Source organism: Galeopterus variegatus, unplaced genomic scaffold (genome assembly GCF_000696425.1).
Source record: "Galeopterus variegatus unplaced genomic scaffold, G_variegatus-3.0.2 Scaffold3628, whole genome shotgun sequence".
NCBI classification, from domain to species: Eukaryota; Metazoa; Chordata; class Mammalia; order Dermoptera; family Cynocephalidae; genus Galeopterus; species Galeopterus variegatus.
The window spans coordinates 90,244-115,610 of record NW_007729739.1 but is presented as its reverse complement, the minus strand read 5'-3'; the positions used below and the strand labels follow the sequence as shown (position 1 = coordinate 115,610).

At 45.6% G+C, this 25,367-nt stretch overlaps 1 protein-coding gene across 1 annotated transcript in view; it reads left to right on the top strand.

Annotated features, from left to right (window-relative positions):
• Positions 1-24,784, top strand: part of CSMD2 (CUB and Sushi multiple domains 2) — a 122,166-nt gene extending 97,382 nt beyond the window's left edge. Inside the window, exons 35-45 of the mRNA XM_008585596.1 lie at positions 2,373-2,546; positions 2,871-2,944; positions 5,990-6,101; positions 6,657-6,836; positions 11,621-11,683; positions 13,470-13,631; positions 15,112-15,224; positions 17,022-17,112; positions 18,639-18,777; positions 18,989-19,204; positions 22,351-24,784. Coding sequence (XP_008583818.1) covers positions 2,373-2,546; positions 2,871-2,944; positions 5,990-6,101; positions 6,657-6,836; positions 11,621-11,683; positions 13,470-13,631; positions 15,112-15,224; positions 17,022-17,112; positions 18,639-18,777; positions 18,989-19,148 — 1,268 coding nt within the window. The 3' untranslated portion in view covers positions 19,149-19,204; positions 22,351-24,784. The remainder of the gene's footprint in view (positions 1-2,372; positions 2,547-2,870; positions 2,945-5,989; positions 6,102-6,656; positions 6,837-11,620; positions 11,684-13,469; positions 13,632-15,111; positions 15,225-17,021; positions 17,113-18,638; positions 18,778-18,988; positions 19,205-22,350) is intronic.
• The last annotated feature ends 583 nt before the right edge of the window (positions 24,785-25,367 follow it).

Below are 25,367 nucleotides of genomic sequence, written 5' to 3'. Positions count from 1 at the left end.
CCCTGGGCCGGACGGAAAAAAAAAAAAAAAAAAAAAAAAAAAAAAAAAAAAAAAGACTTCTGGAGGACCTGCAATTTTCTGGATTTTTTTATTTATAAAATTTATAGAAATTTTTTTATTTCCTATCCACCTGGCCCAGTTGTTTCCTGAAGAGCCCCAAATCCATTCCAGGCCTCGTTCCTCACTGACGTCTCCAGAGAAGCAGGTTCCAGGTCACTTATTCTTGTCACACCCCATGAATGGGCTCTGAAATATTTTCTCTATTCCCTTGCTTTGGACAAACAGTAGGACCTATTTTTTCTTTCTACCTGGCATTTATCTAATCCTTCGAAAACTCTTCACATATTCATGACACTGTTTGGGTATCTCTGAAAATTTACTTCAATTTGAGAATTTTAGGAGAGATTAGGGCCAGCACCTCAACAGTAGACACAAGCATTTGGTGCACGGTTAACCCCTCAGACCTTCGCATGCCACCAGGGAATCATTAGGAAGGTAGCAAATCTCAGGGTTGAGTCTGGACTCAGCAACTTTGCTTTACCTCTTGAGAAACAGCAGAATTGCCTTTGAACAATGTATTGTGGACTATATTAGAAAATACAAAGAAGAAGGTAAAAATCATTTGAACCTTTGCTTCCCAAAGATAACCATGGTTAAGCTTTTGATTATGCCTCCACATGGAGCACTATGCATTTTGCATATATAGCCATATGTATACAACTGTCTATAATAGTATTGGATCATGCCGTGCATACTATTTCATAATTTGTACTCATTGGCAGGCCACCAACAACACCTTTCCATCAACACCTTTCTCTAGCAATACATACTAGCCTACACATCATCATTTTTAATGGCTTTACAGAATTTCCTTATTGTGGATACCACAGCTTGTTTAATCTTCCCCTATTGGTGATGAATTTAGGTTATCTCTAGTTTAGTCATGTTAGAAGCAGTTCCGCAATTAATATCCCTGCAAATAACCTTTCTTTAATCTTGTGGTAAAGTCCTAGGAGAGAGAATTCTGGGCCAACAGGCAGGCATACTGTACTTCTTGACACGTGTTGCCAAACTGTCTTCTAGAAAGAGTGTCTTAATTTACATTCCTGCCACCAGTTTATGAGAATGTTTCTTGATTCACACCTTCAAGAACAATGGATTTCGCCAATTTTTTAAAGTATTTACCAGCCTGAGGAGTTTTAAAAGACGTATAGTTACTTTAGTTGGCATCACATTGCTTATTAGAAAGGCGAGCTGCTCTTTCTTTACTTGTTAACCATTCATATTCTTGTTAAGTTGCCTCTTCCTAGGTTTGGTAATTTCTCCTCAACTGGGCGTTTAACTGACTTCTAATTGGTCAGCCTAGACTCCCCAGCTTCCAGGGCATAGGCTGCAGGTCCAGCTTCCATTTTATTTTGCATATGATTATGAACCTCACAACTCTTTGTACATGCACACACACACACACACACACACACACACACACACACACACACACACACACACACACACACACACACACACACACACACACACACACACACACACACACATTCACATCATAGCATAAAGAGATGTTTGAAGAAGTGTCAGGGGAAGCTATGCCTTTGGTAGTCAGTTTTGAATGATACTCTCTGATGTTAACACGACCTGCATGAAATAGGCATGCTCATATACCTCCCACCACAGCATAAATACTCACCCTTAAGAAAGAAATTTGGCAGTACTCATCAAGATCTATGAATACACTCAAGCCTTTAAAGGTTATAAGTCCACTGCTAGAAAATTCTCCTAAGAAAATAATACAAGTGAAAGAAAAGTCATATGTAACTTTACAATAATAGAAAACGCCTGATTATAAGGTTTATGATAAACTGTAATTACGGTACAACCACCCATTGCAAAATTGTGTAGCCAATAAATGATAATGATGTCATAAACATGGAAAATGTTTACAGGATAATATTAAGTGAATGAAGCAAGATTCACGATCACATGGACTTTGGGTTTGCAGCCGTGCACGAGCTTACACACAACTGAACCAAGACAGGAATGTGCGTGAAAATGGAAAAAAAGTTCTGGGTAGTAGGATTGTAGGGCTTTTTACTTTTATTTATTTTCATTTTCAGTATTCTAAACTTTCTATTCATTACTTGGATGATTACTAATAAGCATTTTGAGTGTGGAAAGGAAAGGAAGCACCTAGCAGCAGCAGCACTGAGGCAGGTGTAAGCACTTACCTCGGCTGCCTGGTTCCCAGAGTTCAAGCAAAACCAGGAGGGGAAATGTACAAAGAGCAAAGGTGGGCTGGGGAGTGGCAGCCTGAGTTCTAGAAAGCAACGTGGGCCTGCCTTTCTCCATTGTTTTCCCAGCTGTGTTCTGCGGAGATCCTGGTGTCCCACCCCATGGGAGGAGAGAGGACCGAGGCTTCTCCTACAGGTCATCGGTCTCCTACTCCTGCCTTCCCCCTCTGGTGCTGGTGGGCTCTCCACGAAGGTTTTGCCAGTCAGATGGGACTTGGAGTGGCACCCAGCCCAGCTGCATAGGTGAGAAGTGATCTGGGGAGGGAATGTCCCGGCTGGGACATCCCTTCTTTTGGAACCAAGATGACTTCCCTGTCTTTCCTGTGGTCTCATCTGCAAAAGGGCCACATCCTCTTCCTCTGAGCATCTTGGAGCAGGATGCAAAGTAGCCAAAGCTAATGTGCTCCAGGGAATCTGTCAGCCAGGGCTGTCATTCAGGTGGAGATCTCACAAGGCAGGGAAGTCAGGCTGTGGTACTGTTTTCTTCCCTGCACCTATTTCTCAGAGTGAGCCAAGGCAGTGAAAGCTTATGATAATATGGTCTGTGTCTTTGTTTTGGTGATCCAGATCCGACACTGACCATGTGTGCAGATCCTGGCGTGCCACAGTTTGGGACACAGAACAGTTCCCAGGGCTACCAGGTAATGGGGTCAGCGAAGACTGGGCCTTCCTACCTCCTGTCTCTTCTTGTTACTGTCAGCATCAGAAGACCCAGGGACCTTCTCTGGGACAGCACTAGGGGAGTACGAGACCTTGGAAACCAGAGACAGAAAGCACTCTGCCTATTTGAACCATGCTCCACAGAATCACCCACCAGAAACAGGAAGGCATTGACATCCATGAAAGGAGCTAATGTGGGACATGTGGCATTTAGTTCCACGAACACTTCCAGCAACCCCAGTCATTGGGGCAGGGCATTTGTGAAATAAAGAAATGAGTGAGACAGACAAGGCACCCATACCCTACCCACAAACACAGGTTCGGTGGGAGCAGCAAGTGCCACAGTGGGGCAGGTCCATCCGTGTGCCCATCCCACCAAGACGCAGGCCCCGCAGACATATCTCAGGATGAGCTCTGGGAGAGGGAGAGGATTTGGACAGCCTGGGGTGGGAAACTCTGAACAGAGATGGGGAGCAGGAAAGTGCAGGTGTGTTCAAGGCAGGACAGTTCCCAGTACAATACATATCAGGGAATAACCTGGAAATGACAGGCTGGGATCTAGTCAAGCAATGTGATGTATTCACTCTGCCTGTACTTACCCAGCAAATATTTACAGCCTTGAACTTTTCTAGGTACTAGGAAGACAGTAGAGACAAGACAGGCTAGGCTCTTGCTCTAATGGAGCTGCCCGGCTGATGACAATGAACAAACAAAAAAGATAACTTCTGAGAGTGCTGAACACTGCGCAGAGTGATAGAAAGAGGTGTGAACAGGGTGGATTGCTATTTTAAGAAGGGGGTTTAGGGAAGAGCCCTCTGAAGTTACATTTGAACTGTGGGCTTCCATGATTAGAAGGGCCAGCCCTATGCAGGGCAAAGTTGTGCAGAGGCAGGGAAGTGCTCAGCAGGGTGGGGACTAGAAAGCAGGCCAGCCAGCAAGTCTGCAGCATCGTGAGTGAGGAGGAAATGAAGTCGAAGAGCTGGGCTGGGTTGCAAAACACCTTGACACTGGCTTGTATAGTTAGACATTCATACACTCTATGACCCACAAGTTTCACTCCTGGAAATATACCCCAGAGACACTCTTGCACATGTTACCAAGAAATGAGGAAAAATGGGGTATAGTCACACGATTAATTATTATACAGCAGGGAAAATGAATGAACCACAGCTCTAGGTGACATGGATAAATCTTAAGACATAGTGTTGAGTGATAAAGGTGGTATGACACTATTTTTATGAAGATTAAAACCAGTAAAAATGTATTAAATTGTTTAGAAATATATGTGTATGGGCCGGTCCGGTGGCGCACCAGAGAGTGCGCCGCTTGGGAGTGCGGCGGCGCTCCCACCGAGGGTTCGGATCCCATGTGGAGACCGGTTCCCGCTCACTGGCTGAGCGCGGTGCGGGCGCAACACCGAGGGTTGCGATCCCGTTGCCGGTCCCCAGTACGGGCGCGACACCGAGGGTTGCGATCCTGTTACCAGTCAGTAAAAAAAGACAAAAAGGAAAAAAAAAGAAAGAAAGAAATATATGTGTACACGTGTGTGATAGAATTATTTTTTAACAAGGCAAAGAAATTGAACACTCAAAATTCAAGATAGTGGTTACCACTGAGGAGAGCTGAGGTGGAGCAGAGAAGGAGATCATTAAAACTGTGTCCCTAATGTTCCAGCTCTTAAGCTGTCTGGCGGACTCAACTTCAGGTTTCCATTTTATTACTACACTTCACGTTCCATGTATTCTTTTGTATGCATCAAATATCACACAGTAATTTTTGCAAAGAGGCAGGCATGGGCCAGGTCACACAGGGCCTTGAGCATGATAAGTATTTCAGATTTTATAACTGTCATTGGAAGGCAACTCAATCTGATTCATCATTTGAAACATAACTCAGGCTGCTGAGGAGAGAATGAATCACAGAGGGTTAAGAATAGAAGCAGTTAGATAAGTAAGACACTATTGTTGTGACTTGGGTGAAAGGTGAGTGTGACATTGTGTGAGGGCAGTGACAGTGCAGGCAGAGAGAAGTGGAGCATTCAGGGTGCATTTTGTAGGTCGGACCAAGAGGACTTGTTGACCGGTTGGATTGAGGGGCTAAAGGGATCAAAGGCAACTTGAGGCTTTTGATTTGCACAGCTGGGTGGATAAAGGTACCGTTTGCTGAATCAGACGATGGCACCAGAGAGAGAAGCAGGTTGGGTGTGGAGGAAGGCAGTGAAAATTAAGAGCTGCACATTGCATCCAAATTTGCTCCAATAGGTAACAGCAGCACACGAGTATCTGGCCACATTGCACCAAGTGGATTGGAGAGGGAGAGGTTGTGAGCTGGTGGTTGCAGGAGCGTTGAGTCAGACAGTGAGGAGCTAGTGGAGGGCAAACGTGGGGAACAAAACAGCAAAGGGAGGGCTGGAGGGAGCACGGCAATTGCGCTCAACAGATATTTACAAAGCACAGTGCCATGTCCTACAGGGGCCACATCTGTAAGGGAGACAAGTCTTCCATTTTTAAGGAACACACAGTTTCATAGAAGAAAGGGACACACAAGTAATAAGTATATCTTGCACTGTTCTTCACATTCTATAACATGCTGTCAAATCCACCGTCACTTTTGAGTATCACAACATTCCAGTGTAGTTGTGGCAGGGACAGTCATCCCTACTTTATACATAGAAAGACCGACGTTTAGAGTTTCATGCAGCCTGCCTGTCGTTCAGTGAGTAAATGTGGAAGCCTGAACTCAGATGCAGGGTCTTCTGACTCTGAATTGCAGGCGCTCTGTCTACTGTAGCAGTGTGTAATATGTGCAGCAACAGCATCTGTCCAGCTCAGGGGCAGATGGAGGGGCCTCATGGAGGAGGCAAGATGTCAGCTGCCTCTAAGAATAAATGAGATTTAACCAGGCAGAGAGGCGGGAGAGGAGTGCTACAGGCAGAGGCAGCAGCAGGGCCAGGAGTTGGGTCAAAGGAAGAAGAATGAAGCATTGCTGGATGGAAGGTGACAGTGGGACCTTCTGTCCTTGCACAGGTGGGAAGCACAGTGCTTTTCCGTTGTCAAAAAGGTTACCTGCTTCAGGGCTCCACCACCAGGACCTGCCTCCCCAACCTGACCTGGAGCGGAACCCCACCTGACTGTGTCCGTGAGTGCAGACTCACTGCCACCCCGGGAAAACTCCTCTTACCCCAGCTGGGCATCCAGGACATGCTCGAAAGCTCAGAATGTCAGGGAGCTCGCAACTTCTCATCTAGACCGATGCCAGTCTCTGTAGTCCTTACCCCTTGGGGCCTCACAGAAGACATCTCCCCACAAAAGCCTTTCTGATATTTGAAACCAATCCTTATGCCTTAGCAAGCAAAAAACTTTCTAGTGGCAGAAAAACTAACAACTACAAGGCCAGGTGGCCTCAGGTGGAGATTTTAGGCTTTTGACCATAATTACTCCTTCTTTCCTCAGGAAAAGTGCTGCAGGTTTAGGCTCCCCCTGGCCAAGCCAGTATTCACGTGATCTCCATCTTGGCCATTCCTATCGACATCGAGCCTGGGTTTGGGGTAGGAAATTGGGGAGGGGGTGCTGGGCGTGAAAGGGCCTATAAGAGAAAGGAAGGGAATGTTCCATCTAGGAACAGGGGAGTGGTCGAAGAGGCCCCCTGCAGACCCTAATCTCCTCAGGTCCAACAGTCTTTCCTCTCGTCCAGCACACCACTGCAAGCAGCCAGAGACGCCAACCCATGCCAACGTCGGAGCCCTGGACTTGCCCTCCATGGGCTACACACTCATCTACTCCTGCCAGGAGGGCTTCTCTCTCAAGGGTGGCTCCGAGCACCGCACCTGCAAAGCAGATGGCAGCTGGACAGGCAAACCCCCCATCTGCCTGGGTGAGTGTGCCCACCTGGCGAACCTCTCCAGGGTGGGAGGCCAAAGGTGACAGCTGAGCTTGAGCTGAAAGAGGGCAGAAGAGAAGGAAGAAATGTGATTTCCAGGAGCTGAATCCTGTTTCTGATTTTCTGAGGTGTTGAGTCTCGAGGAGACCAAAACAGAGCAGTCTAAAGAGACACATATTAAACCCACCCGAAGTTTTATTTTGCTGCCTTCTGCCTGAACTTAAACCCAGTCTCACAGGATTATACTTAATCATCAGGCAGAGGAAAGCTCTTTCTTCATTCATTCTATTTATTGAGCATTATCACTGCACCATGCCTGTGCTGGGCACAGGGGATTCAGAGGTGAAAGACACAACCCTGCCCTAAAGGAGCTTATAGTACACGGGGGAAGACAGACATGTTATCAGACATGAGAGTACCTTGAGGAACATAGAGATGCACTGAGTGCTGTGGGAATGAGGAGGAAGGGTGCTCATTCAGCCTCGGGAGTGAGGGGAGAAGTCAGGGAAGGCTTCCTGGTGAAGGTGATGCCTGAGTCCAGGCTTAAGTGAACAGATCATGGATAAAGGATCATCTTGGTGCTGGAATAGCATTGAACTCTCTCTTACAGGTGCCGGGCATTGTCCCAAGCACTTTGTATGTATTAACTCACTTAATCCTCACAATCACCCTATGAGGCAGGTGCTGCTTGTACCCCCATTTAATATATGAGGGAACTGTGGCACAGAGAAGTTGAGTGATGAGTCCAAGGTCACCCGCTGGTAAAGGAAAGAGCTGACGTTTCAAACCTCGATGGTCTAACTTGCGGATCTATGCTCTTAACTCCTTTGCTATCCTGCACTTCAGAGAGAGGCTTCAGGGTCAGAGCCTGTATCAGAGCTATAATTTAATAACATTGTCTTATTTTCATTGTATGAATTCTTGTATATTTTTTAATTTATGGAAAGTAATATTTGTTTTCCACATAAAGTTTCTTTTTTAAAGTACATTTATTATCCAAGTTTTTATTGTGGTAAGATACACATAAAATAAAAGGTTTTTTGGGTTTTTTTTATTCACAAAGCACCTTGCTGTGCTTTAATTTTATTTTTTTTTATAGCAAAATCTTAACTTTGTTTCTTTTTAATTTTTTTATTTTAATTTATCAATATACAATGTAGTTGATTTTTCATGTCCCTTTACCAATTCCTCTTTCCCCCTCCCTCTCCCCATCCCCCCATCAACATCATGGCTGTTCACTTGTCTTAACAAGTTAAAGGAATTAAATCATTGTGATTAAAATGTTAACTGTGTGGGCTGGCCCGGTGGCGCACTCGGTAGAGTGCGGCGCTTGGGAGTGCAGTGGCGCTCCCGCCGAGGGTTCGGATCCCATATAGAGACCAGTCTGCTCACTGGCTGAGCATGGTGCGGGCGTAACACCGAGGGTTGCGATCCCATTACCGGTCACGAAAAAAAGACAAAAAGGAAAAAAAAATGTTAACTGTGCAGTCCAGTGGCATTAGGTACATTCACGATGTTCACCATCACCACTGTCCATTCCCAAAACTTTTTCATCATCCCAAACAGTAACTGTGTACTCGTGAAACAATAACTTCTCTTTTCCCCTTTTCCTTGGTCCATAGTAACCTTTGGGTATAGACCCAGAAGTGGGATTGCTGCATCCTATGGTAGTTCTATTTTAAATTTTTTGAGGAACCTCCATACTGTTTTCCATAATGGTGTACTGATTTACATTCCCACCAACAGTGTACAAGGCCCCCCTTTCTCCACATTCTTGCCAACCCTTATCTTTCATCTTATTGATAACAGCCATTCTAACAGGTGTGAGGTGATGTCTCATTGTGGTTTTAATTCGCATTTCCCTGATGATTAGTGATGTTGAGCACTTTGTCATATAGCTGTTGGCCAGTTGTATGTCTTCTTTTGAGAAATGTCTATTGAGGTCCTTTGCCCATTTTTTAATCAGATTATTTATTTTCTTACTATTGAGCTCCTTACATATTTTAGATATTAACCTCTTGTCAGATGTATGCTTTGTGAATATTTTCTCCCATTCTGTAGGCTGTCTCTTAACTCTCTTAATTGTTTCTTTTGCTGTTTGCTATAATCCCACTTGTCTACTTTTACTTTTCGTTACCTGTGTCACTGTGGTTTCGATTTACATTTCCCTAATGGCTAATGATGCTGAGCATCCTTTTCATGAGTTTGTTAGCCGTTGTATATCTTCTATAGAGAAATGTCTATTCAAATCTATTGCCCACTTTTAAATTGGGTTGTCGTTTTTTTTTTTTTTCCTTTTTGTCTTTTTTACTGACCGGTAACGGAATTGCAACCCTCAGTGTCGCGCCCGTACCGGGGACCGGCAAAGGGATCACAACACTCGGGGTTGTGGCCACACCACTCTCAGCCAGTGAGCGGGAACTGGTCTCCACATGGGATCTGAACCCTCGGCGGGAGCGCCACCACGCTCCCAAGCGGCGCAGTCTCCAGTGCGCCACCGGGCCGGCCCATTGGGTTGTCTTTTTATTGTTTAGTTATGAGAGCTCTTTATGTATCTAGAATACACTATAAGATACATGATTTGAAAATATTTTTTCCCATTTTGTGGGTCATCTTTTCATTTCTTGTTGATGTCCTTTAAAGCACAAAGGTTTTTAATTTTGATGAAATTCAATTTATCTGTTTATTTTTTTTTATTTGGTTGCTTATGTTTTTGCTGTCATCAAAAAAGCTTTCCCTAACCCAAGGTCACAAAGATATATGCCTATGTTTTCATCTGGAAGTTTTATAGTTTTAGCTCTTAAATGTATGTCTTTGATCCATTTTGAGTTAATTTTTGTATGGTATTAGGTTCGAGTTCAAATCTGTTCTTTTGCATGTGAATATCCAGTTGTCCCAGCACCACTTGTTGGAAAGACTATTCTTTCCATCATTGAATTCTCTTACAATCCTTGTCAGAAATCATTTGACCATAAATGTATGAGTTTATATCTGATTCTCCATTCTGTTCCATTGACCTAGATGACTATCCTTATGCCTTCCAACTTCATTCTTCTTTTTCAAGATTGTTTTGTCTATTCTGGGTCCCCTTTATTTTTAAATAAATTTTAGGATTGGTTTGTCAATTTCTGAAAAAACAGAAGCTGGGATTTTGACAGGAAGTGTGTTGAATCTGTGGATTAGTTGGAGGAGTATTACCATCTCAACAATATCTTTCCAATCCATGAACATGGGATGTCTTTTCATTTATTTAGACCTTTAATTTCTTTCAGTGATGTCTTATAATCTTCAGTGTACAAATCTTGTACTATTTTGGTTACATTTATTCTTAAGTATGTTATTCTTTTTTATGCTGTTACAGATACTTGAATTTTAAAATGTAAAATATTTTAGATGCAGCTGAGTCCCAATTCAGCCCCTTATTGTGTGATCTTGAGCAAGTCCCTTCACCTCCCTGCCTCTCAACAAGTTTCTCTTCTGTAAAATGGAGACGATAATCCCTACTTCACAATTTTGAAAGCGGAAGTAAATGAGACAACACAAATAAGTGACTGGCACACAAAATGCTTTCTCTCTCTTTGCTCCCTTCATCTTACAAAACCTGAGACAATGAAAGCATTCTGTTCAGAAGTATACCTTCACTGAGTCACTGGAAAATGTCTCCACAGCTTTATGTATACATAGGCATAAGCTGACCTCCAGAGCTGAAGGGGGTTTGCTAAAACTCTGTGCTATCCCGCCCCTTCAGGGATTCTGCCCTTACTTGGTGACAAGGCAGATTTTCTGTTGTTTCTCTGCAAAAGAAGAAAAAACAGTAATATTTACTGACTGTGACTTTCATGTTCATAACCTCATTCATTCAGCATAGACTTTTGAGGTACATTTTAGTATTTTTCCACTTTTCAAATGAGAGGATAAAGACTCTGAGTGGCGAAGTGCCTAGTCAAGGTCACATAGTCATTAAGTGGCACTGCTGGGACCTGAACCTAGGCTGTCTGCCTCAGGCCCAAAGCTTCTACTTTTGCCTCACTGGCAAGTGAGGGCTTTTCAGTCTTAATACCATCACTCCAAGGGAGGGGTGCACTCCACTGAAACCACCACCAATGCTTAAGGAGTTCATTTTGATGGTGGAAGGTCTCCTTTGTGCAAGGCATCTGGAAGGAAAGTAGAGTCAAGGATAGGACTTTTTAATCCAAAGTCCTCAACAGAAGCATTCAGGGGATCTGTGCACTAGGGTGGGAAAATATACATCTTTATTTTCCTCTACCTCTTACTGAAATTTAGCATTTCCTTTGATTTTGTGTGTAGACAACCCATAGTAGCATCGGCAACACCTGTGACTTGGTCACCAGTAGAAATTGCAGAGATTTTTGTATTATATTACAATTGCTACCAATATTATGAAATATTTTTTTATATTACTGACTACTTCAAGATTATGGTAGTTACTAGACTTGCTGTTAGATCCTGTTATTTAATGCAGTAATGAAGAATCGTGTGCACAACTATCTCGTAGTGCAGTGCCTTGTTTAAAATTTTAATAACTGTAACTAATATAATCGATTTTCTTTGTAATTCTTTGTATTTTATTACTCTGAAAGGGGTCCATATCATCACTAGACCATCAAAGCAGTCCACTTCCTGGCCTAAGAAGATAAGTCCAAAGCAAGATCTCAGAGAACCCATCAACCTAATGGCAGAAAGGTGGCCATTATTTTTCCAATAGAGTGTGAACCAGAAGCTGAACCTGTTTTTCTTCCATTCTCTTTCCCCAGCAGAGGTCCGGCCCAGTGGGAGACCCATCAACACTGCCCGGGAGCCACCACTCACTCAAGTCTCAGGTACATATTGTCCAAGTCATTGGCTCAAGAAATTTGTATTTCTTGCTTCATCTTGTGAGCCAGAAACATGTATGTGAGTTGCTGAGCACCCAGTGGAAGGGCATGAAAACTATCTGTAGACGCAGACAGATTTCCCCACCCACCTCCCAACCCCAAGCAGACTTCAGGAGGAAGTGAGCCTGAAGGAAGAGAGAGCCAGAGCCTCATCCAGAAGAGAGAGCCAGGGCCTTCCAAAAGCATGTCCAGAGCTGCAAGCTCTGGAACCATTAATTATCGCAGCCCCTGTTGGCACAGGACTGGCCAGTATGTGGTCAAACAGACACACAGACCAGGTCCAGCCCAAAGAGCTTCCTGGAAATGGTTGCATTCTTAAGACAGGTCCTGTGTCTTTCAAAGTGTCACATCCAGAACTACAGGTGTGGCCTGACCAATGCAAAATTATTATAGACTCTCACGTCCTTTTTTGAACCTTCTACTTTTATTTAGCACATTAGCATGTGTGTTATATGGGAGACAAAACTAGATTTGACATCACAGACTCAGTTTGAGTGCCATTTTGGTCACTGACTAGCTGTGGCCTTGAGCAAATGAGCTTCACCTCTTGAGCTTCCATTTACCTTTTGGTAAAATAGAGATCATAATACTTGCCTTAGAGAATTACTATAAAGATAAATAACAACCCAGTAGCTACCACTCATTGGGTGCTTCTGTGCAACATACAACTTGTAACTTTAGATCATTTGAGCCCTACAGTAAAACTGATGAGGTAGTGGGAAGGCCCCCACTTACAGAACTACAGGTGTGGCCTGTACAAGTGAGGAAGTTGAGGATCTTGCACATAATCAAACAACTAAGTGACAGAACTAAGATTAGGATCCAGATCTGTCTGACTTATTAGCCCATGTTCCTGTCCACCACACTTTACTGACAGGTTGGTTTTCTCTCCCTTCTCTCTTTTCCCTTTCTCCATCTTTTAAACCACTTCTGTCCTTTTTTCCTCTTCTCTGTCATCCTTCTAGTTTCCTCCCTCTCTTTTCTTTTTTTTATGTTTTATTTTTAATTGACTTATAATTAATGCACCTATTTATGGGGTACAATGTGATGTTATGATATGTGTACATTGTGGGATGATTAAATTAAGCTGATTAACATATCCATCTCCACACCTAGTTATCATTTTTTTCACAGTGAGAACGTTTAAAACCTTGCAATTTTGAAATATACAATACGCTATCATTAACCACAGTGACCAAGTGGTGCAATAGGTCACTGAAACTTATTCCCCTTGTAAAAGTGAAACTCTGTACCCTTTATCAACATCTCCTCCTCTCCCCCACCCCAGCTTCTATACCATGATTCTACTCTCTACTTCTGAGTTTCACCTTTTTTAGATTCCATGCGCAGTATTTGTCTTTCTGTGCCTGGGTTATTTAACTTCGCGTAACATCTTCCTAGGTTCACTCATGTTGTCACAGATGACAGAATTTCTTTTTAAAGGCTGAATAGTATTCCATTGTTTATATATACCACGTTTTCTTCATCCATTGATCCATTGATGAACACTCAGGTTGTTTCCATGTCTTGGCTATAGTGAATAATCCTGCAATACAGATTTCAGTTCTGCCACCTGTCCACTCTGAGACACGAGAGGATCACAAGAGGGTCAGAGCACTCTACAACTCTCCCCACGTGTTAGATGTTGGGGAAAAGGAAACAATCTGTCATCAGGTGGCCCCAATTCTACCAGCACAAAGTTCCTCTCACATCAGTTTCTCAATTCCTCTAGTTCCTGGGGATGTTTTTGCCAAGAATTCCCTGTGGAAAGGGGCCTATGAGTACCAGGGCAAGAAGCAGCCGGCCATGCTCAGAGTGACTGGCTTCCAGGTTGCCAGCAGCAAGGTCAACGCCACCATGATAGACCACAGTGGTGTGGAGCTGCACTTAGCTGGTAAGGAGAAGGCCACCTCTGTTGAAAGCAGGGCAGGTGGTGAGGGGGATGGGCACACACGCTTTGCAAAGATGTGTCTGATGTCATTGCATTATACTGTCCTGTGAGGCTTAGAATTGTCTGGTGATCAGAGGAGGAGGGAGGGTCTACACATCTTTGTATGAAAAAAGCACCATGGACTAAATGGAAATGGTTAGATGACAAATATTAATAACTTGAATATGTAAACTGTTATAAACAAAAAGAAAAGAGACCGATATCCCTAAAGGTGAACCAAAAACAGGGGCTGAACATTCCCAGAAGCCAAAGTTCAATCAATAAACATAAGGAAAAATATTTTTCAGCAGTAATCAAAAAAATAAAAGTAAACACAAAATGTCATTTTCCACTTATCAACTCAGAGTTTTTTAAGGTAATAAACCTTAGTGCTGGTCAGCTTCAGCAGTGATGGCCAAAGAATAAAATAGTACAGTTCTAGAAAACAATTTGAGAATTTATATCAAGATGTTAAAAATCATTAAATCCACTAATTATATTTCTAACAATTTTTATCATAAGAAATTGATCTGGAGGAAGTTAGACATTTGTGAATAAAGGATGTTTACATTACATGGCCATTTGTATTACATAAAAACTGGGCATAGAAAATTTCCCCAAAATAAAGAAATGGGTATTTTAATTATAGTATCTCTGCTGGATAAAATATTACGCCAATTTGGGGGGAAATGCACCCATTATAATCCATTTAAAATATGATTCTAGTTTTTCAAAGGAAAAACTTATATTAAGAAAGAAAACTGCAAGTATTCATACCAAAACGTTAACAGTGGTTATTTCTTAGTGTTGAAATCAGAGAGATTTTTTTCTTTATGCATCTCTGCATTTTCCAGAATTTCCCCAATTTTCAATGTTTTTATAATCATGAAAACTAAATATCTTAGAAAACAAGTGTTCATTGAAGATGGATAGATAAAGGAATACATGAGTGAATGAACGAACACATTAATACACAACCGCACATACAATCGTACCCACTCAGTCACACATGCACACACACACAGCTACAGGGTCACATCACTCATTTGATGTCACACGTAGTCATAAACACATTCACATACTCCCATGTACATGCCTTCATGCATTCCTGCACCCACCGAACTGTAAACATGCCCATGCATTAATGAACAGATTACACAGATCGTATTCTCACATGTGCATGTATAAACAGGATCACAATCTCAGCCCAGTAGTCTGGTTGTTTATCAACACACACATGCACATTCTTGCATATACTCATGTGCTGTGTACACAAACTCAGATGCAACACCATACTTGCCTACTTGTAGGTATGCAGGGAATGTTTATATCAACATCTACACGTGATATTCCACGCAGACACTCACACTCACATACCCACAAATTTGGATCTTGAAATTTTCCCAGATCTTTCAAATGTACCTTCCAAACTTGTTTTTCCCAGGAAATTACAAGAAGGAAGATTTCCATCTTCTGCTCCAGGTTTACCAGATTACAGGGCCGGTGGAGATCTTTGTGAATAAGTTCAAAGATGACCACTGGGCTTTGGATGGGCATGTAAGTTCAACAAACTGATCTCGTGCCCTGCCCCGTCCTCCTTCCCAGAACCCCGGGCAGGGAAAAGGAGGACAGAAGGGTGTGGAAACTCCTAGGATCAACATGGAAACTTGGGAGGTTTTCTGTGGGGCCAGGACTGGGAGCAAGGGAGTCCTCATCTGCTAATGAAGTGGGCAAAGGAAAAGATAAAAAGTGCCAGAAGACTCAGAGTCCAAAGGGCCACCACATCTGAGAGGTGGAGTAAGCTCTGCTGTTCGAGAGCAGCAGATTGGAGGTCAGGGGCATAGGTGTGCACATGAGCAAGCTGGTGGTGGTGTGGCCGGTGGAAGCCAGGAAAAGGTGCTAAGTCCCACGTGACTACCTTGAACAGCGGCTCACATTTGAGGATGCAGATTGTGGGTGACTTATCACAGCTTGAGAGACCAGAACATGGAAAAGAGACAGGACTCTCTTGCATTCCCTTGTAAGAAAGACTTATTGCATTCTAGGGTATTCTTGAGGGGGAAGCCAAGTCCCCAGGGATGCTCCTCTGCCCTTATCTTCCTAGCTCACAGGTAGAGGAGTTGAGCATAATATCACCTACTACATCCTCAGCTTCCCAGTCTTGGACTGCTGGAGCTAGAAGAAGGATAGGAAGGAGCAAATGATCATGGTGAGCCAGAGAAGCTGAGGAGTCACAGTGCATCTTCATGGACAAGACTAGCTGGTGGAAGACTGTGGCTTTAGTGGCCTTGCTTTATAAGCACATTACGAGAACCAAGTGGCTTCTCCAGGGGCTGGCACATATTGCTAGTTCCTTGGTGTTCCTATAGGCACCTTGTGGATTCCCTTGGGCATCCAAGTACGGGCCAGCTTCTATAGTAGCAGTCCAAAAGCTGTGCAGGAACAGGAGACTCTCCGTGCTGGGAGGGTTGAACCAGGGTCAAAGTTGGGACATGGCTCTAACAGTGCAGGCAAGGGCAAAACAAGAGCGGAGCTCTGGAGGGCCAGGAGCAGCCAGAGCAACTGCCTAGAGTGACAGAACAGCCATCGGGGCCTCTTCTATGGCCAGGATAGGTGGGGAGGTCAGCCAGGAACATGCTGGACAGAGGGGGCCCCAGGAATGGAGCGTGGGTGGAGAAGGGTCAGAAGGGACACCAGTAGCATAAGCATCCCCAAAGCTGGCCCTCCGTGGCCAAAGCCACAGGCTACACGTTTGAGTGTTTTTGTCTGTCACGTGGGCATCATGGAGGCATGGTGGCAGAGGGAACAGGGAATAGTTATTTCCAACAACCCTCCCAGCCACGAAAATTAAATAGCTATTGAACTGTGACAAAGTTTCCAAAGGACTTTAAGTCTGCTAGGTACATTTTAATGGTTCTGTTTGTCCCATGATGCTCCAAAAGTCAGTTTTTCATCACAGTAATAATAGCTCACACTTATCTAAGGCCTGTTAATTAGGTGTTCTAAGTGCTTTGTCCATATTAACTCATTTAATCCTCACTACAACCCTATGACATACGTACTGTTGTTATTCCCATTTAAAAATGAGAAACTGAGGCACAGGCAGATTGAGTAGATTCTACTCATACAAGTAGTTGGTGCCCCCGTCCCACCCCCAGCATGTCAGTCATGCTCCACCCTTACCTGGAGGTGGGCAGATTGTCAAATGTCTGTGTGTTGGAGAAATGAGTCGGTGGGTGGCACAAGCTTGTCTGCAGCATGTACCTATGAGTGTGTCTCTGGCCTGGCCAGCGGGAGTTCTGGATCCTTCTGGCATGCCTTCCATCTTGTTCTCTCTGCTGCCCACCATCACAGGTCTCCTCAGAGTCCTCCGGAGGCACCTTCATCTACCAAGGCTCTGTGAAAGGCCAAGAAGGCTTTGGGCAGTTCGGCTTTCAAAGACTTGGTAACTAGTATTTGTTCCTTGGAAATATGAACTCATGGGGGTGGGAGAGAAACTGTGGGTACTGGGGGAGAGGATTGGTGACATTCAACAGTCTAGGACAGGGGTTCTTAGCCTTTTTCGGATCAGGGACACTTGAGATTCTGACAAAAGCTGTGGGATATCTCTCCAGAATCGAGCATACAACCTCAACATTTCACACTCATACGTTGCACACTCAACTGTTGCCAGACAGTATCACACTCAGCCCTTCAGTTGAGAGTTCCCAACTTAAGGGACATTGGGTTTTCAAAACAGCCCCCAGCAGCACTATTTGGCTGCCCCCAGGAGTCACCTCTGTCTCAAAGAACAGAGACATCCTGAAGCATTCCAACTCGGGGTCCTTAGGGGTGCCCTCACTTGTGACGCTCTTTCCTCCTTAGTGCAGTCCGAGAGCACCAGTACTGCTGTCCCCATTTCACAGATGAGGAAACTGAGCCTCCGGGAGGCTTCCCTCCTTTGTTCTTCCCCAGCATCTTTACCCTGCGTGCCTCACAGCATCCGTGTCAAATGTCCTCGCTGCAGAGGCTGGCCTTGAGCCACAGCCTCTGGGTGCCCAGCCTCAGACTCTGACGAGGGAGGAATGGTCCTGGCTTCTCTGAAGTAGTGCGCAGAGAGACAGGAGGCACCCGCGGGCTCTCAAGAGGCAGCTTTGCACCCCGGACCCTGACGCTGCTGTCCCCAGGGCCCCTGCCTGCCAAGGTGGTCCATTGCACTTTGTCGCAGCTCTGACCTCCAGAAAGTGTCTCCCTGTGTTAAGCAGAACTTGCCTCCCTGTCGTTCCCAGGTCACACTGCTCCTCCCCAGGGTTGCCCTAGCCTGCCTCATGAGCTGTGTGCACTGTGACCTCTCTCTTCCAATACCTGATTCAGTGCCCCGGCCCGCACCCCTGCACACTGGGAAGACCTCAGAAAATCAGGGATCCTGTGGGGCCCCACAACCGACTTCTGTCCCCTCAGGCAAAGCCATCCCCTTTCAGAGCCCCAGGCCCCTCGGTAAGGTGGGCACTTAGAAGGGGCCGCAGAGTCTAACTGTGTTCTTCCGAGTCCTCCCAGTCTGTGGGGGAGGCCCGGGGGGGAGGAGGGAGACCCTCCAGTAGGAGAAACTTCAGCTCCGCTCCCCCATTTCAATGAGCAGTTCCATCTTCACATGTTCCATCTGGTGAAAGGCTTCTATGGCCAAAAGAAGTTTAGAAACTTCTAAAGGGCTGCACCCTCTCTGCATTTTATTCAGAGACACAGTTTCAGGTTCTTCTGCGGATTGTCCTCCCCAGGACTGAACACAACCCTCTGGCTCCGGTCTGATCAGCAGGAGGCAAAAGCACGTGGGGCCTTCTACTGGGAGTGTCTGAGTGTTGGGGGGGGACAGGTGATAGCCCGAGCCACAGCCACCCTTCCCAAGAGTGTGCGGTGGGGGCAGGTAGCCAGCAGGGACCGTATGCCTCAGGTTGCGTCTCTGTGACTTGAGCATTATGCTTTGGGACTTTACAGACCTCAGGCTGTTGGAGTCAGATCCCGAGTCCATCGGCCGCCACTTTGCTTCCAACAGCAGCTCCGTGGCAGCCGCCATCCTGGTGCCTTTCATCGCCCTCATCATTGCAGGCTTTGTGCTGTATCTCTACAAGCACAGGTACAGTGGAGCCGTGGGCCGGGAGGTGACACAACGGGCTCCATGCCTATCCCCGGCCCAAGCACACCCTGAGCCTTCTTGGCTCAGGAGCACTGCAACCTTCTGAAAGGAAGAACGAGCCTCCCTCTCTCCCTTCTGCTCCCCCTAGGACCCCTGAGTCTCCCTGTCTCTCTCTCTTGTTATGCCATGGTCACTCTCTCTGTTATTCCAGGAGAAGACCCAAAGTCCCTTTCAATGGCTATGCCGGCCACGAGAACACAAATGTTCGAGCCACATTTGAGAACCCAATGTATGACCGCAACATCCAGCCCACAGACATCATGGCCAGCGAGGCGGAGTTCACAGTCAGCACAGTGTGTACAGCAGTATAGCCACCAGGCCTGGCTGCCACTGCCACCGCCACAGAGAGCCCCGCCTCCAGCAGCCGGTGAGATGGAAGTGTGGGAGGCAGACAGGCCGTGATGGACAGACAGGTGTCTGTGCATGCACAGGTGCCCCACAACATGGAGACACACACCACCACAGACACATCTAGTAAGAGAAGGGCAGTGCGCTGGGTATGACTGGGTGCCAGGCTCTGAGCTGGGCACTTTGCAGAGGTGACTAATTGAACCCCTACCCCACCTGTGAAGTAGGTGCTATTAGGATCCCATCGAACATGAGAAAACTGAGGTGCAGAAAAACTGGTTAACCTGACCAACGTCACACAGATAAGCAGTGGGGTCAGAATCTAATCCCAGGCTGGCTGGCTCTGGGGACTGTGCTCTTAACCACTGGGCTTGCAGTGTATCCAGGGAGAGAGTATCAGTCAGGGCTCTCCAGAGAAGCAGAAGCAATAGGAGAAAAAAATATATATCTTCTGGGTCAAGGCCAGTCTCTGGAGATATGTATAGATATATAGAGATGCATATATGTGAGTGTACTTCAAAAAGTTCGTGGAAAAATTGAATTAAAAGATAATACAAATCCTTCCGTGAACTTTTTGAAGATCCCTCATGTTTATGTGTGTGTGTGTGGGTATATTGTGTATATATACACACTATACACACAACATATACATCTGTACATCTTTATATAGAGCGATATATATAAAAGGATACTTTTTAAAGTTTGTGGAAAATAGAATTAAAAGATAATATGAATCTTTCCATGAACTTTTTGAAGAATCATCATACATATCTATAGCTATACAACTATATAGAGATATACAAGGGATCTTCCCGGCAACATTTGACCTGCGTTTGACCAAACAACTGGGCACCATAGCCTAGGCAAGTTGACATATAAAATTAACCATCACAAAGAGCATAGGCTCTTTGACAGGCTGACACAATCCCTCATTGGTCCGAGTCCCTTGTTACATGGACAGAGGGGCAGACACACACACAAGTGTACACTGCCACACACACACACAGACACACACACACGTGAGCTCTCATGTCCAACAGGCTCACCAGGGAGATGACAAATCTGAAAGGCATCACCTCTTCCTCACCGTGTCCTCCCTCGATGACACCCTCTTCCTCTAGGACCCGGGAACCTTCAGGAATTGCCCCAACAAGATATCCTAGCTGCTCCCCTCCCAGCACAGTGTCTCATCCCACTCTCTGGGACAGGCAGGTGCCATCTCTCAGGTACCTCCTGCCACTTAGCCTAGCCAGGGCTGGAGGGCTCTGGAGAGAAAAGTCACAGAGCCTAGGGAGGCAGGGGTCCCAGCCAGGCTAAGGAAAGTCTGTCAGGTGGGTCATCAGCCAAACCCTAAGGCTAGTTTCAGCTCTCCCTTCCCATGCTCCTAGTTATGGCAGTGCATGCAACAGATGTTCCTGGCCAGACAGTCGTTATAAAGTCTCCATCTGCTGAACACTGACTGCCGGTCCCTGACAGCGTGACTTCAGCCTGAGTCCAGAACCACGCGGCTAGTTCACGAGGCACTTCACATGCTCCCTCGGTTCTCCCCTCCCCACTTTGAGGCCACTTTTTTCCTCTCAATCATTTCTGTTCCTTAAATCAAAGTTTAAAGTTGTAAATGTTAATTAAGATAATTTATATGCAAAGAGATAAATAAGTTTCAGAACATATAGAGGCAACTTTGGATACAATTTATTTAAGAGTTTTCCCATCCATTTACATCTCTCCAAAACAAACGTTTAGATAGGAGGAGAAATTATTCCACTGAGATTATTTTAACATGTCAAAATGATTCCTGAGCTTTCATCTTTATGCTCAATGTGTACTTTTTCCTACTCAGAACTCACAAATAGAAAGCAAAAAAGAAAAAGAGATGTCAGGCCTTAGAGGTGATAGTGATGAATGTGCACTTCGGGTCACTGCGTGAATTACTGAACAGTATAAGAAGCAAGAATGTCCGGTGACCCACACACACCCTCACCCTCGTGCCACACCAGGCTCCATGCGGCCCCAGGTGCCCACGTGCACAATGCTTTTACCACTGGATCTTCTGGGGCTGGTGGTTCAAATCCAGGCAGCTGTCAGCGTCACTCCCTTGCCAGCAGCCAGAGCCTCTGAACTGCCGCTGTGCCACAGCTCTCCAGCAGTGTCCCTCCAACTCCTGCAGCCAGAGCTGGGCACAGAGAAAGTGCTGCGTGGCTCATGAGGGTGTGCACAAGTGCCATTGTCCCACAACTCTCCAGCAGTGTCTCTCCAACTCCTGCAGCCAGAGCTGGGCACAGAGAAAGTGCTGTGCAGCTCATGAGGGTGTGCACAAGTGCCACTGTCCCACAACTCTCCAGCAGTGTCTCTCCAACTCCTGCAGCCAGAGCTGGGCACAGAGAAAGTGCTGTGCAGCTCATGAGGGTGTGCACAAGTGCCACTGTCCCACAACTCTCCAGCAGTGTCTCTCCAACTCCTGCAGCCAGAGCTGGGCACAGAGAAAGTGCTGCGCGGCTCATGAGGGGTTGCACGAGCAACCACCCTGAACAAACACACGTGCAAAATGAGTGATTAGATGACTAGATGGTCAGGTCAACTGATGCCTAACGAGAGCAGTTGAAATTAAAATAAAAACTCTACAGAGGGAAGTAGTTGAGGCCTGTGGGTCCATGAGTGGAGGGCACGGGAGCCGGGTTGTGTTATGACTTTCATGCCGCCTTCTGCTATCAAAAAATATATATATTACAAACGATGCTTTACAACTGCGTTAGATGGATAGATTCCAATCTGGATTTATTATTACATGTCTATTACCATTATGTTCATTTTTTCTTCTGATTTTGAAAGAAACTAAAATTAAAAGATTTTCCTGAGCCCCTAAAAGTGCAGTGGCCCCTAGGCACTGGGCCTACTGTGCCTAATGGATAAGTCGGTCCTGCAAGGGAAACAGACAACAATTGGAAGAATGTGTCCTGCTGTGCGTATTCCCTACCTATACCCCACCCCCAGTTTGGAAGGATTAAAAATCGAAGATGAAGATGGAGGCACTGAATTGTTCTTTCCTTCTTCCCAGTGCTCCATCTTTACCTTGCCTTTTTTCTCTTGCCTCTTCCTGCTCCCCACCCCACCCCCACCCACTGCCTCGCTTTATTACAAACTCTGATGTGATCTGTTTGTCCCCAGTTCCCCAGGGGGCAGGCCACAGGCCCCCCTGAGCACAGTGCCCAGTGCCCATCTTCGTCCGTCTCTCTGCCTGTATCTGCTACTGCTGGGACTTGGGCCCTCGCCCTGCCGCCATCTGCGTCCACCACCCTGGAGGGGACTCCCGCTATGCCCTGACTTGCGGCAGCGAAGGAAGAGGAGCTGCAGACGGAGGAAGGAAGTGTATGGATTTAAAACAGCAAAGCAATTTGTGGATGTGCGGTGTGTGTGTACAGGCCTGAGCGTGCACGTGCACACACACACACACAACAACCCTACCCTTCATTTACATCCTGTGGAAGAGACCATAAAGACTTAACAAAAGTGAAATGTGTGTGAAAGACATCCCATGTCCTGTCCTGACAAACACAGAGAAGAGATGAAGAGGGGACGGACATGCCCCCGCCTGTCCCACGTGCGAGGACACAGCGAATGTACTAGTAGGATGCCTCCCCTGGTGGTCAGTACGCAGAAACCAGCCATCTGCAGATGGACAGTCCCATCTGCACAGTGACAGCCAGGACTACCCCAAGAGCAGGAAAGAAACCTCCAAAAACAGTTTAGAAATTAATTTCTTTATTTTTTCAAACATAATTTTATTGAGCTCTAAACCAAGTGAATTAAAAAGTCATTTGGGTCTTGGGCAGCACTAGAAAAGAAGGGCGAGTCGAGGGGAGGCAGGACAGGAATCTGGCCAGGAGCCCAAGGTCAAATCTGGCTGTCCACTGACAGAGAAGAGCAAACAAGTCTGTGCCCAGCCAGGGATGCCGGGTCTGGAGGCAGCAGGGAAGTGCTGGAAGGGACAGGGGAGTGAGCCTGCCCCAGGACCCCCAAAATAATGACCACCGCATACTGGCTTGCTTCTCTGTGCCTGACACTTCACATATATTATTTCTTGTCTATACACAAAACATAGGATTTATTATTCCCAGTTTATAGGTGAACAAACCGAAGCCCGGAAAGCTGAAGAGACGTGAGCCAGAGAGTAAGTGCAGAGTCAGAATGCAAATCCAGTCGGTCTGACCTCCAAGCCCACAACACCAGCTGCCAGAAACCTAGGTCTAGAAAGGGCATCAAAGACAGGGAGGAGGAACTGGATCTCTACAGGAGCTCTGTGGCCAGGTCTGGCATGCCAGGCAGGGCATCCATGTGTCCTATCTGGGCTCTGCTCTCTCCACGTGGGCAGCGTCACAGCAAGGACCCAGTACCCAGACCTCTGCTCCCAGCAGGCCCTGCCCATAGCAGACAAAACACCTGGAAGCTCCTGAATCAAAAGAATGTAGTAAGTGAAAGTCACACTCTCCAGCTTCTTGCAAGTGGGCTTGATTTATTTTGACAGTTTCATTGTGCTTGGGTATTATATTGTGCCTGAGTACTGCTGGGAAGCTAAGGAACTTAGGAATCAAAGTACAGCATTTAGAACCACTTTCTATGTCCTCTGGAAGGTCTCCATGGGCATAAGCACCTGCGCACGTGCGACATGCTGGCCTCAGATGTTCATATCACATATTGAAATCAGATATAGAAATGTGTGGGAATAGAGGGGCAGGGACACCTGATTCTTAGGCAAATTCTGGGTTGGAACAATTAAAAGATCTGACTGATGTTAAGATTGGCTAAAATGAGAGGTGTCAGTTTCCAGCGATACAATGAAGACTGCCCACCCCTGCCTGCACTTGGCATCCCTGGGCTTGGCAGGAGTGGACCAATCCAGACAAACACACTCACGCTCTCATCTCTTTCTTTCCCTGGAAACAAGTGCAGGAAGCTCTTTGGCTGCCCCCTTCTCCCTTCTTATATTCCTCTCAGACCACCCAGTGGACTCCCCCAGCCCTGCCTCCACTCCCTCCCTGTGTCTCCTGTGAAGTCCCATGAGATGCCCAAGGAGCACATGCTGGTGGGATACCGAGGACTCTGCTGTGCATCACCCTCTCCCACCTCTGGCTTTTTCTCTCCACCTCCAGAGGCTTGGAAGGGAACAGGGCAGATTATATCCTTCACCTGCCAATCACACCATATCCCCACCACCATCCCATGAGGAAAAAAAAGTAAAACAAAAACAAAAAAAATCTTTTGTACAGAGATATATTTTTATTATACAAAGTTTGTACAGTACCAAAAAAAGAAAGAAAAAAGGTGTAAATTTTTTTTCATTATTGTAGGTAAACAGTAGTGGAAGCCTTTTTTGTAAATGTAATAAAATGTATAAATATGGTTTTCAGAAAACATCAACTGCTGTAAATATGTAATCTACACACCTTCTTGGCTTGTCTGCAGTATATACATTTAATTTATCTGTCTCTGTATATGAGGCTTCCCCCTGGGGGTCCTGCATTATGGTACTTTACTGAATTTGAAAGCAATTTTAAATTTTTTGAATTCAAATAAAATATAAATTTTTGCATTGGTTTTCTTACATTTTGTGGCCTCTTTCATGGCTAGGGGTAAGTCTTTGTTGGGGAAAGAGACGAAAAACATATTTGGGGCTAAAATCCAAGAGTGGAAATATGGAAGTCCCTTTCCTTTTTTTTTTTGTCTTTTTTGTGACCAGTAAGGGGATCGCAACCCTAGGCTTGGTGTCGCCCGCACCGCACTCAGCCAGTGAGCGCACCGGCCATCCCCATACAGGATCCGAACTCACCGCAGGAGCGCTGCTGCACTCCCAGCGCCACACTCTCCCGAGTGAGCCACGGGGCCGGCCCAGAAGTCCCTTTCTTAACCGCTCTGTGTTGCCACTGCTACATATTGTTAACTCTCAGCAAACATGACAGTAGATACACCATATACAAAACTTAACTCACAATGTATCAAAGACCTACCCATAGGACTTAAAAACTACAAAACTCTTACAAGAAAACATAGGTAAACCTTCATGACATTAGACTTGGCGATGATCTCTTGGATATGACATCAAAAGTATAGGCAACGAAAGAAAAAATAGTTAGATTGGACTACACTAAAATTTAAAACTGTTGCGCACCACAGGACACAACCAACAG